At 35.4% G+C, this 13,983-nt stretch overlaps 1 protein-coding gene across 4 annotated transcripts in view; it reads left to right on the forward strand.

The window, feature by feature from the left end:
- The window catches only part of SANBR (SANT and BTB domain regulator of CSR), a 54,353-nt gene that overhangs the window by 19,833 nt on the left and 20,537 nt on the right, over positions 1-13,983 (forward strand). For all 4 annotated transcript variants that reach the window (XM_025468555.3, XM_049115904.1, XM_025468564.3 and 1 more), the window contains 5 exons: positions 362-448; positions 559-669; positions 2,796-2,919; positions 6,934-7,086; positions 13,518-13,663. In XM_025468555.3, the coding sequence (XP_025324340.1) occupies positions 362-448; positions 559-669; positions 2,796-2,919; positions 6,934-7,086; positions 13,518-13,663 (621 nt within the window). The remainder of the gene's footprint in view (positions 1-361; positions 449-558; positions 670-2,795; positions 2,920-6,933; positions 7,087-13,517; positions 13,664-13,983) is intronic.

The raw sequence follows: 13,983 nt of genomic DNA on the forward strand, positions 1-13,983 counted from the left end.
AATTATAAACCCCATTTTATAGATGAGAAAACAAGGTTCAGAGAGGTTAAGTAGTTGCCAGAGATCATATATCAAATTGTTGGTAGATCCAGGATTGTTAAGCTTTCAAGTTCTTCAATATTGAATATTCCAAACAAATATTCTTATAAAAATACATTCTTGATTAAGCACTTATCATTAGGTTTATTTACTTAAAACACTTATAAATATATCATAAATTCCCTAAGAGAGTCTTCCCAAGGATTTATTAATTTTATTTTCTACATATGCAGGTAACTGAGTATTTATTTTCATCACTATCAAGTAACTTTAGTAATATAAACAATAGAAAATTAATTTCTTGGTCATTTGTTGTTAATAGTAAACTTTTTTGTAAGAAGATCGAGAGACTTTTTGATCCTGAATACTTGAACCCAGATTCTCGGAATAATGCAGCAACATTATACAGGTACAGTAATGTGTTTTTCTTTGGTATTCTATACAATATAGCTGAATTCTTTAATTTTACTCCCTTTAAACTTTTCTTCTTGGGTGTTTTTGTATCTTCTTGTGTTATAGATGCTGTTTGTGTAAAAAACTTTTAACAAAGGAAACAGAAAGAAGAATTCCTTGCATTCCTGGAAAAATCAATGTGGATCAACATGGAAATATTATCTACATTCACATAAGGTGCAGTGAAAATAAAATACAGCTTTTAAATGTGAATTACCAGTGTTTTTCTAAAACTTTAACTAGTTTTATAAGGAATAGAATAACATTTTTTTCAGAATGTGATTCAGCTTTGACTTAGATACTTTCAAAAAAAAATTTATATAAAAGCTGTATTTTGTTTACTGAGTAAATTTCATGATATTTTTAAACTTTAAAATAGTAAAAGTGAGTGTGCATTAATCTTGAAAGATATTCTGGCCAGTGCCATAAAAATGATTTCGTTTCATTATCTGATTTTATTTATACAAACATACTGAATTTAACAGAACCAGATTTACTTTCAGGTAAATTTTGGTGAATGAGGAAATTGTCTTTAAAATTGAATATTCCAAAAAAAAAATAAAATAAAATAAAATAAAATAAAATTGAATACTCCATAATCTATTTATTCTTCATACGTTGTCAGTATTCCATTAAGATATAGTTCTATTTTATTCTGCTTTAAATTCAAAACCAGTTGCCATTCTCATTTGGGGGAAAGAGTATCATAAATTGGTATAATATCTTAGAAAACCAAAAATTCTGAAATGTATATATTCTCTAAAAATATCATCCTGCTAGGAATTTATCCAAAGAGATAATGCTAGATTTGTGAAAGCTCTCAAGAAGAATATTTATTGCTATATTGTTTAAATAGGAAAAAAGGGGAAACATCCAAATGATAAAGTGAACTAAAATAAAATATATCCATGCAGTAGTGTGTGTGTGTATATATATATTTTTTGAAGTGTGTATACATATATATATTTTAATATATGTCTATACATGTCTAGCCAATTTTTAATGTGCAGCCTTTGAGAATAATGTTGTAAGAGTATATATTCTTATGTAGCAAGTTGTTAGCGATGAATTAAGTGGAAAAAAAAGGTCATAAAACTAAAACATCACTAAAATGTAAACTGCAGTGTTACTTTTAAGTGATAATATTATGGATGCTTTAATTTTGTTCTTTTTCTGTTAAAAATGTACAGCACTTTTGTTAAAGGAAAAAAATAGTATAAATGTTAAGTTTCTTATTTTAAACATTAAAACAAAGATAAACACATTTGACTCTAGCACAGTCATGCTTAGGTTTTTTTTTTTTTAAATATTTTTTAAGCTTTTTTTTTTAGTAATCTCTACACCCAACATGGGGCTCAAACTCAAGACCACAGGATCAAGAGTCACATGCTCCTCTGACTGAGCCAGCCAGATGCCCCCCAACAGTCATGTTTAAAATGTTTCATTTTTCTCTTCATACAATATTCATTAGTTATAAACCTGGGATTTTATACTTTTTTGCTTTGAGACTTGATCTCACCTTTTGGAAAGCACTTCCATTCTGACAGCAATAATTATTAACTATGTGAAAAAAATTGATATTGACTTCAGCATCCATTTTTCTTGTTTTATTTAAAGTATTTTCCTGTAAGTCATTTGTTGATGACATTTTTTCAGTTGTCTTTAATTAAAACATGTGCCTGTGCAATTTGTAATAGCATCATGACATTTTGCTATGTTAAGGACAAAGATAGCAAAAGTTCAAAATTATTAAGGGACTTGGGAAAAATAGGAACTTGAGTTACACATAGACATTGCAAGTAGGGTTTTAAGCCTTAGCTATTTTTTTTAAGTTTATATTAACTTAAAAAATGTGTGTTACCAAGACCTGATTATATATTATTGTGTTACTCAATTACTTGAGAATGCTTTTTGAAAATAATACAAAGAAATGTTTAGAATCACCAATGATTTTGTAACTTATTTTATAGTATGCACAATCAGAATAAAGTATTGTAAGCCTAAGTCCCAACTATTAACCTGCTCAAACCATATTTAATATAGCTTAGCAAAATAATTTATCTAGTTTAGCAAAATAATTTAGCATTTAATATTTCATATATTTTTCTATTGTCCACAGAAAAAAAGGAATAAACAAACTCCCAAGTGAAATTTTTTCTACTGCTCAGTATAGTCCATCCCACAGCTATCATTTGGGAGATGTTTCTATAAATAACCCACAAATTTAAAAACATTTGCTTAAAATAATTTGTTTATGTTACTTGCTTGTGAAATAATATAATAATTGAGGCTCTTTTCCCCAGGGATAAGACTTGGGATGTTCATGAGTATTTGAATAGTCTTTTTGAAGAATTAAAATCTTGGAGAGATGTTTATTGGCGCTTGTGGGGTACAGTCAACTGGCTTACTTGTTCAAGATGTTATCAGGTGAGGGTTTTTTTTTTCTTTTTCTTTTATTTATTTATTTTTTAAAAGATTTTATTTATTCACGAGAGACAAGAGAGGCAGAGACACAGGCAGAAGAAGTAGTCTCCCCATGGAGAGCCCGATGCAGGACTCACTCCAAGGACCCCAGGACTGTGCCCCAAGCCAAAGGCAGACGCCCAACTACTGAGCCACCCAGGTGCTCCTCTTTCTTTTTAATATCTTGCTCTCAGGCAATCATAGCAGGCCTTTTTTTTTCCCTTAAGATTTTATTTTTAAGGGGCTCCTGGGTGACTCAGTCAGTTAAATATCTGCCTTCAACTCAGGTCATGATCCCAGGGTCCTGGGAACAAGCCCCACATCAGGCTCCCTGCTCAGTGGGGAGCCTACTTTTCCCTCTTCTGTTCCTCCTGCTTGTGCTCTCTCTCTCTCTCTCTCAAATAAATAAAATCTTTTTAAGTAATCTCTACATCCAATGTGGGACTCAAACTCCCAAGATCAAGTGTTACATTCTCTACTAACTGAGACAGCCAGATGCCCTGTGTAGCAGGCTTTTTAAATATATGCTGCTTAGGGGATCCCTGGGTGGCGCAGCGGTTTGGCGCCTGCCCAGGGCGCAATCCTGGAGACCCGGGATCGAATCCCGCATTGGGCTCCCGGTGCATGGAGCCTGCTTCTCCCTCTGCCTGTGTCTCTGCCTCTCTCTCTCTCACTGTGTGCCTATCATAAATAAATTTTTAAAAAATTAAAAAAAATATATATGCTGCTTAATTAGTATGTTTGAGTATATTTGGACAGTATCTGACATCTTTTTAACAAAACTAGTGCCAAGAACAATGATACTATTAAACATTGCTTGCATCTGACTTTGTCTCTCTTCATCTTCCTTTTGTCATAGCTGAAATAATCATACCTTGTTTATTTTTTAGAAAACCAACAGATTTTAAGTGACCAAATCTGTTTTTTCAGTGAGGAGAAAAAAAACAAAATCCTTACTGCCTTCAGTTATTTCAAGCTAAACTATTTCTCTCTTAGCCCATTAATTTCTTTAGAAATTCAGAAGCGCTTTGTAGATACAGTACTATTGGTATGTTCTGTTCTTACTGTAGCAGTTGTGTTCCCAAAAAAAGGTTAAAAGATTTTGTTCATTTTTTCATAAGTGAAGTCTTTAATAAAAGCACAAGAAAGCTTGCTATTTGAAGGTACCTATAATAAATCCTTTTAGAGAATAAATAGATCTTTGTAGGTCACAGTTATTCCTAATCAGTCTTAGGTATAAATCCAGAGTGTTCTACATAAAATTTTTTATGAATCCCTAATGTCTCCCTGCGCCCAGGAATTTTCATCTCTCACTTGATTAACATTTCAGTAGGTGGAAGGAAGAGCAGCTTATCAAAACCATCAGAGTGAGTTTTTTTCAAACTATTTAAGTTTCCACAAATGGACTACCAATCCCCCAAATTTTTTAAATTGGATTTGTTGAGGTAAATATCCGAATAGTAAAATTTATCCTTATACAATAAAATCCATCCTTTTTATGAGATTTGACAGATGCATATGGTCATATAAATACCACCACAGTCAAAGCATAAGCCACTTCCCTCAGCTTAGAAATTCCTCTGGGCACCTTCTCAGTCCCTTCTTCTACACCAGCCTCTGGCAACACTGATCTATTTACTGTCCCTATAGTTTTGGCTTTTCCAGAATGTCGTATAAAAAGAATCATACTATATTTAGCTATTTGAATCTGGCTTCTTTTACATAGCAAATGGATTTGAAATTTATCCACATTGTTTTATGTGTCAGTTTATTCCTTTTTAGTGCTAGATAGTCTATTGTATAAATGTATCACAGAATGTTTATTCACTCACTGGCAAGGGACTTTATAGTATTTCTAGTTTAGGGCCATTACGAAAAAAGCAACTATAAACATTTCTATACAGCTTTTCATGTGAAGATAGGTTCTCATTTCTCTTAAGTTATTACCTAGAAGTAGGATTGCTGGATTGTGTGATAAATGTAAGCTTAACATTTATCTCTCCTAACATTTTCCCAAAGTTCTGGAGTCACTTTGCGTTCTTGCCAGTTATATATGAGAGTTCTAGTTGCTCCACATCCTCACTAGCACTGTTCATAGTTAGGTTAGGTTTCTGTGTTGTTGTTTTTTTGTTTTTTTTTTAGCCTTATTAGGTATGTAGTAGTCCTCCCCACAATAGAGTATCACTAATCATCAAGGATATTAAGCTTCTAAAATCTGATATGTTTAGCATGTCAGAACAGAATATGGAGGGATTTTTTTCACTTCTTTATAGCAAATGGAATTTTGATTTACTATATTTATTATAGAGAGTTTATAAACTCATAAAATAGTTCATATCCAAATATTTGGTGTATGAGTGTGCACCTTATAGCTCTTATCTCAAAAAAATTTTTAAAGATTTATTTTAGAGAGACAGAGACTGTGGGGGTGAGGAGCAGAGGAAGAGAGAAAATTCCCAAGCAGACTCCCTGCTGAATGCAAAGCCTGACATGAGGCCCAGGGCTTAATCTAAGGATCTTAAGATTATGACCTGAGCCAAAGTCAAGAGTTGGCTGCTTAACCAACTGAGCCACCGAGGCTCTCCCAGACTCAAAAATTTTTAATCAAAAACTTTGAAAATCATAATTGGAACTAACAACTAAGAATTCTGAATTATAGACTATCTTTTACTGCTTTTATGTTCAAAACCAGTGCTTAAAATTGTTAATTTTGGGGACACCTTGGTGGCTCAGTGGTTGAGCATCTGTCTTTGGCTCAGGGTGTGATCCTGCAGTCCTGGGATCGAGTCCCACATCGGGCTCTCTGCATGGAACCTGCTTCTCCCTCTGCCTCTGTCTCTGCCTCTCTCTCTCTGTCTCCCATGAATAAATAAATAAAATCTTTTTTAAAAATTTGTTAATTTCGTTTTTTTCTTTATTTTACCATTTATAAACATATCTGAAAACTATTTTATTGTTATAACTTGATAAATTTTTTCACCAATGACTCAAAGTGATTACATAGTTTTCATTAGCATTGGTTCTAAATATTTACCTCTAAAAATATGTCAAAGAGGGGCACCTGGATGGCTCAGTGGTTGAGCATCTGCCTTCAGCTCAGGTCATGATCCCAGGTTACTGGAATTAAGTCCCACATTGGGCTCCCTACAGGGAGCCTGCTTCTCCCTCTGCTAGGTCTCTGCCTCTCTCTGTGTGTCTCTCATTAATAAATACATAAATAAATCTTTAAAAGGAATATGTCAAAGAATAATCAAATGAGGCAAATTTTATTTTATTTCTTCATTGGAAAAATCTTTGATTAGCTGTTTATAAAATCAGATATACATCAAGATCAATTTAATGCATCTGAAATTTTAGTAAAGTGTTTTGTTTTTGCTTTTTTCATAGCCTTATTGAGGTATAATCACCTGCCATAAAATTCATTCATTGTAGGGTACCTGGATGGCTCAGTGGTTGAGCATCTGACTTTGGCTCAGGTTTTAATCCCAGGGTTCTGGGATTGAGTCCCACATCAGAGGGAGAAGCAGGCTCCATGCAAGAAGCCCAATGTGGGACTCGATCCAGGGACTCCAGGATTATGCCCTGTGCCAAAAGCCAGCACTTAACCGCTGAGCCACTGAGGCATCCCAATAAATAAAATCTTTTAAAAAAATTCATTCATTTAAGTGTACAATTCACTGATTTTTAGTAAGTTTACAGAGTTGTTCATCCATCACCACCATCCAATTTTAGTACATTTCCATCATTCCGAAAAGGTCCCTTGTGTCCATTTGCTGTAATTCTCCAATCTATCTACAGCTCCAGGCAACCACTAATCTACTTTGTTTCTCTAGAGATTTGCCTTTTCTGTACCTGTTATTTAAATGGAACATACATTATGTAGTCCAGAGTAAAGTTTTTTGAGATGTATAATTTTATTGTAGAAATAATAATTGATTTTATATATTTCTTCTAATTTTATATATTTCTTCTATTCAGGCTTTTCTCTGTATAGAATTTTCACATTGTCAATATCACTCAGAAACAGTGGTTTATCCTACTACAACAAGTTCACTAAATACTATTGGCACTGGTATTTATCCCTGCTGTAACCAGAAGGTTCTTCGGTTTGATCCCACTCAACTTACAAAGGTGAATTTTGGTTTTTGTTGTTTGTTTGTTTTAAAGATTTATTTTTTTAAGTAATCTCTACAACCAACATGGGGCTCAAACTTACAACTTCAAGATCGAGAGTCTCATGCTCCACCAAAGAGCAATGAGCCAACCAGGTGCCCCTCCAAAGGTAGATTTTGGATGTTGCCCTTTTGTAGTTACAGTGCCCACTAACACTATTTATTTAAATCTTTTCCCCTTTCATTGTTTTTAAAGCATAAAGGTGACACATTCATGTAGAAAAGACTTTAAACAATACAAAAATATAGTTAAAAGTAGAAGTCCCTCTCTACACTACTTCCTTGTTCTGCATCTCTTTTTATAGGTAACCACAGTTAACGATTTCCTTTCAGACTTTGTTTTATACATTGCAGGCACAAAATTTTTTATATTGGAAATAGGATAATACTGTTCATATTATTCTGTAACTTGCCCTTTTCAATCAGCAATATACCTAAGTTATCTTTCTGTCATTTCTTTTATTGTTTTGTAATATCCTAAGCCATGCATATATCACAGTTTATTTAACCATCCTCCTATCAGTGAACATTTAGGTTGTTTCCAGATTGATGTTATTACAGTGTTGTAATGAGCATCCTTGCACATATATCTTGGTACAATATGTGAGTATTGCTGTAGGTTAAAGTTCTTGATCACTAACACTTTTGAAAATGTTATGTAATTAAACTTGCCAGTGATGGAAAAGAACCTAAAGCCCTTCTTCCTCTTCATCTATGCAACAGTTCTTTATAAAGCACCACAGTTGTGTCACACACTGTGCAAGGCAGAGAATAATGTAATTTCTGTAAAATTAGTTTCTTCCTTCATGGAGCTTATAGTTCATGCAGTAGTATCAAAAGGAAAGAAAAAAATGTTTGAAGAAGTATGCAGGGCCATAAATGTCAGTAATAGGCTGGTCTGACCTGGGCATTGAAGTCAAGGAGTTGGTATTCGGTTGAAATCTGAAGGGTGGATAGGAGTATGTAAGAGAAAGAGCACTTCGGTCTGAATACCAAGGCCAAAAGGTACATGGTGAGAGAGACTAAATGAAACTTCCTGTTATAGAAAACACACATATTTTAAGAAAAGGCTGGCAAGGTAAATAGGTGTTAGACCATGTAAGGGCCGGACCTGGTAGGCCATGTTTTCTCTTTATTTTGGGTTTTGAAGATCAGTTGCAGTGTGGAGAGTGGCTTGGGAATATTAAGTGTAGTCAGGTATGAGAGAAGTTACCAAGTAGTGTTAGAGAGAGATGATATGATAGCTTGGCTTAGGGTTGTAGAGATTAATTCAGTATTTAGGAGATAATATGGCTTGATTGTTTTATCACAGAGGAAGGAGTCAAGGATAACTCAGTTTCTTGCTTGTGCTACTAGATACTGGTAGTGTTATTGAGAAGGGAACAAGAAGGGAATTGGGTTTGGAGAGAATCTCATGCGTTCTGTTTTGGACATTTTGAGATTGAGATGTTTTAGGAGGCAGCCAGGCAAAGAATGTTAGATATATGGGTTTTGGGGCTCAGAGAATGGGCTACCTGGAGGTGATAATTTTCAGTCTTCTTGCAAATAAGTAAGAACTGAAACCAGCAGGGATATGTGAGCATAAGAAGAACAGAGAGTCTACAGCGGAGCCTAGAGAAACTCCCGGAATTTAATGGCTGGATAGCAAAGCATGAGCCTACAAAAGACAATGATCAGGAGTAGCAGAAATAATAGGAGGAAAACCAAGGATGTTGTCATGAAAATCAAAGGAGTAGTGTTTGAAGCAAGAGAAAGTGGTCCATGGGGCCAAATGCTGCGAAGAGGTCAGATAAAATAATCAAAGAAATTTGTCCTTTGACTTTGACAATTTGGAATTCATGTGCAAAGATCTGTTTTGATGGGAGTGCTAGATCAATAATTACATTATAGGTATTTGTTTATTGTTTCTGCTTTGTTTTGTTTTAATAGGAGAGGTCTTTTTAAAAGTGAGTGGGAAGGATCCAATTGAGAAAGGGTTGATGGTATAGAATTGTGAGGATGCAGAGTAGGATGGGATCATAAGCACATGCGGCAGTATTAATTTAGACAAGAGGAAGGGGAGTTCCTCTATTGTAACAGTAAAGAAAAAGTAGAATGGTTGAGGATATTTGTAAAATTGTGTTTTTGTCATTTGGATGATAAGATTTTCCAATCTAATGCATTTTTTCTTCTCTATAAAGTAGGAGGTAAAACCATCTGCTAAGAATGAAGGGAAAGAGGGATGGTTCTAAGGTTTGAAGGAAGTATCGAAGGTTTGAAATAGTCTTTTTGGAAAATGTGAGTGAATTTTCCAGAGAAAGGTTATAGCTTATTAAGCAATTTGAGAGCCCATTGGAGATTGGTAATCATAAATTTACAGTGAAATCCAACATGCCGTTTATGTCATTCTCTCCTGTAACACTAAGCTATTTGAATGCAAACATGGAGGAAATGGGTCATTGAGCTCATCCAGTTTGGGGTTTTGCCAGATGGGTATGATGAGATTTAGGGCCAAGGAATTTGGGTTATTAGCATGATTGTTATTGAAATGGTGGATCATGGGATTAATGCTGGAAGGTAGTTTGTTATATTTTCAATCAATTACCAACTTCTGTTAGTCAGAAATTTTATTGGTGAGCTAATAGGTTACCTAGATATAATGTTTGTTTTTTTTGTTTTTTTGGTTTTTTTCCTACATAATGTTTGTATTTAACATTAGGGGGACGCCTGGGTGGTTCAGCTGTTGGGCGTCTGCCTTCAGCTCAGGGCATGATCCTGGGGTCCTGGGACTGAGTCCTGCATCCGGCTCCTTGTGGGGAGCCTGCTTCTCCCTCTGCCTGTGTCTCTGCTTCTCTCTATGTGTCTCAAATGAATAAATAAATAAAATCTTTAAAAAAACACACACACACATTAGGTAGATGCTTTGCATACAAAGCTCTTTAAATCGGGTATAACACTTTAAGCAAAATGGCATTAGCTTTGATAGGCCTAAAATGTTTAATTAATGGTTATGTTATGTTTTGCAATAACATGATTTTTAATCGTTGCATTTCTTTGTGGTTATGATATTTCTATTTTAACTATCACATTCACATTTTTTTAAACGATACTTCCAAAAGTTGTAACTCTTTGTCTTGCTATTGTCTGTTTTCTGGTTAAATTAACCCCTTATATTTCATTCACTGTGAGATGGTTGAGGAATAAAAAGTAATTAAACTGTATGATAAATCTTATATCTGACCTCATAGATATTGATTGACGTGATTTCGTAGGCTAAGTGAAATCTAAATAGAAATCTAAAATTATATGGTGGTTTATATTTCTAGTAATGGCAGACTGAGTAATTCAGACCAATCCTCCCATCAAAGGCAACTAAAAAAGATGGATGAAATATAAAGATTATATTAAAAGCCTCAAAGAGCTAATCAGATAATGAGGAATTAGTGTTAAGGTACAGGAAATGATAGAAAACCTAAGGGAGCCAGCGCTCAGGGCCATTTGTATTTGCTCCTGAGAACAAATATCAGTGTGAAAAAAAGTAGCTAAGAGGCTGGGCTGATCTTTAGGTGCCCTATCAGAATTTTGAGTAATAGTCAGGGTCCAAGATCTGGAAAAATGGAGTTAGTAATGAATAACATTTCCACTCTTACACTTTCAGTTGGGATCTAACTCAGATCATGATCCTGGAATCAAGCCTGGCATCGGGCTCCCTGCTTAACAAGGAGTCTGTTTCTCCCTCCCTTGGAATTATTGACAGAAACTATAAAATAAATACAATTACTAGTTTAAGTTGATAGAAGCCAAGTTTGGAAAGTTTTGGTAGAAAATCATAAACTATAAAAAATGACAAGGGGGGGGTCCCTGGGTGGCTCAGTGGTTTGGCGCCTGCCTTTGGCCCAGGGCACGATCCTGGAGTCCCAGGATCGAGTCCCACGTGGGGCTCCCGGCATGGAGCCTGCTTCTCCCTCCTCCTGTGTCTCTGCCTCTCTCTCTCTCTCTATGTCTATCATGAATAAATACATAAATAAATTTTTTAAAAAAGAAAAATGACAAGGGGTTCCTGAGTGGCTCATTTGGTTAGGCAGCTGACTCTTGATTTGGACTCAGGTCATGATCTCAGGATCATGGGATTGAGCCCTGTGTCAGGCTCCCTGCTCAGCAGGGAGTCTGTTCCCTTGACCAGTCTGTTCTCTCTGTCACATTCTGCCCCTCCCTCCCTCAAATACATGAATAAATTTTAAAAAAATAACAAAGAGGTTTAAATAAAAACAAATAGGGCACCTGGGTGGGTCAGTCAGTTAAGTGTCTGCCTTGGGCTCAGGTCATGATCCCAGGGACTTGGGATTGAGTCCCTAGCTGGAGGCAGCCTTCTTCTCCCTTCCCCCTGCCCCTCCCTGATGCTTGTACTCTTTCTCTCTCAAATAAATAAATCTTTTTATAAGAAAAAGATAACACCCTGAAGAAAGAGATTTTATTTATTTATTTTTAAGTAATCTACACCTAGCATGGGGCTCAAACTCATGAACCCAAAATCAAGAGTTGCATGTTCTTTTTTTTTTTTTTTTTTTTTTTAAGATTTTATTTATTTCTTCATGAGAGACACACAGAGAGAAAGGGGCAGAGACACAGGCAGAGGGAGAAGCAGGCTCCATGCAGGAAGCCTGACCCGGGACTTGATCCCGGGTCCCCAGGATCATGCCCTGGGCCGAAGGCAGCACTAAACTGCTGAACCACCTGGGGTGCCCAAGAGTTGCATGTTCTACCAACTTATCCAGCCAGATGCCCTAAGGAAGAAATTTTTATTTATTTGTTTAAGATTTTATTTGTTCATGAGAGACACAGAGAGAGAGGCAGAGACACAGGCAGAGGGAGGAGGCTCCCTGTGAGGAGCCTGACTCTGGACTTGATCCTAGGATCCCAGGATCATGACCTGAGCCAAAGGCAGACCCTCAACTACTGAGCTACCCAGGTGCCCCAGAAAGAGATTTTTAAACTACATTAAACAAACTTAAACAGAGGAGACAAACGCATAGCTAGGACCATTATTAGCAACACATAGCCATAAAAGGTTCGTATTAAGATTTTTTTTGGCTCTTACAAATCAATAAGAAAATAATAGGAACTTAACACAAGAAGACATTTAGCTGTCTCATAAATAAGAAAAGGAGCTTAACCTCATTTGTAATTGGGGAAATACAAATTAAAAGCACAATGAGATTCTACTACACATTCACCAGAATGACGAAGATTAAAATATCTTAGTGGGTATGTAGAGTAGCAAGTCTCACACACTGCTGATAGTAATATAATTTGGTACACATGAGCACTTTTGCACCAGGAAAAGTAAAAGAATGTTCACAGCAATATTATTTGTAATAGCTGCAAAATGAAAACAACCCACACATCAACTATAAAATAGATATATGAATTGTAAATATTCATACAGTGGAATAATATACATTAAAACAAATATTACTTTTACATGCAGTAATTGATAGAGTCATAAAAACATAATGTTAAATGAAACAAGTGAGGCAAAACTAAAGTTTAGAGATATATCCTTAAGTGGTAAAAGGATAAAAGCAAGGAACGAGTACTGTAAAAATCAGGATAAAGATTATCTTTTGGGAGAAGGGAGGGAGTTAACAATCAGGAATGGGCCCATAGAAATTCCTAAAGTGGTGGCAATATTCTGTTTCTTAAGGTGGATGGTAGTAATATGAATATTCTTGGCTGTTTGGTAAGGTATGCATTTATATTTCATGGTCTTTCCTGTATCAGTACTGTTGACCCTTGAACAGTATGGGTTTGAACTGCGTGGATCTATGATAAATATATTTCTTCCTTCCATAAGAGAATATGATTTTCTTAATACTATTAATACTATTTTTCTTCCTTAGCTTACTTTATTCTAAGAATACAGTGTATAATAGTATAGCACAAAATATAGGTTAATCAGCTGTTTATCAGTAAGGTTTTTAGTCAACAGTTAGGCTATTAGTACTTAAGTTTTAGGGGAGTCAAAATTTATGCGGATTTTGTGGTATCTGGGTGGCTCAGTCGGTTAACCGTCCGACTCTTGATTTTGGCTCAGGTCACAGTCTCGGGGCCTGAGATTGGACTCCATGCTTGAGATTTTGTCTCTCCCTCTCCTGTCCCTCCCCAGCTCGTGCACATGTACTCTTTCTCTAAAATAAATACATAAAATAAATAAAATCTATGTAGGGAATCAGCACCCCTAATCCCCATGTTATTCAAGAATCAACTGTATTATTTTTTTTCTTGAGAAAAAGTTGTAAAATGGTTGATATGATGTTATGGCTGGGAAAAGAACAAAAACATACAGTCCTCTTTAAAAGAATATTTCTATAACAAATCTACCTCTCTAACTCAGTGTCTCTTACGTGACAGGGTTGTAAAGTGAAGGAACACGCTGTTGCTCTTCATGATCAAGGTGAAGGTAGAGATTTGCTGTCCTGTCCAACTGCTAGAATTCTGGACGATCTGCACAAACATAAAGATGTCATTGTTGTACCTTATACTAAAGATACAGTTAGGTGAGATGGGTGTGGTTGGGCAGTGCTGGGAAATGCTGTGCTGCAGCTTTATTCGGTGCTTTCCATTTCAGAATCCTCCGAACTCTAGTGCTTCCCCAAATCAATAATGTCAGTTTCCAGATATTCTATCATTTCAGAAAGCTTGCTGAAATTATATGTTAGTTTACATTAAGAACAAGCAGGTGTTTATTTGATAGGAAAAATACTTCAAAATATTGAGGGTCCAAGGGGAAGAAAAACTAATAAAAAAAAGGTCTCTGGTGATTGAAAGGTTGGGACGTACAATTCCATTTTTGAGAGTTTTTTCTTTTCCCAAGTTA

Source organism: Canis lupus, chromosome 10 (assembly GCF_003254725.2).
Source record: "Canis lupus dingo isolate Sandy chromosome 10, ASM325472v2, whole genome shotgun sequence".
Taxonomy (NCBI): Eukaryota; Metazoa; Chordata; class Mammalia; order Carnivora; family Canidae; genus Canis; species Canis lupus.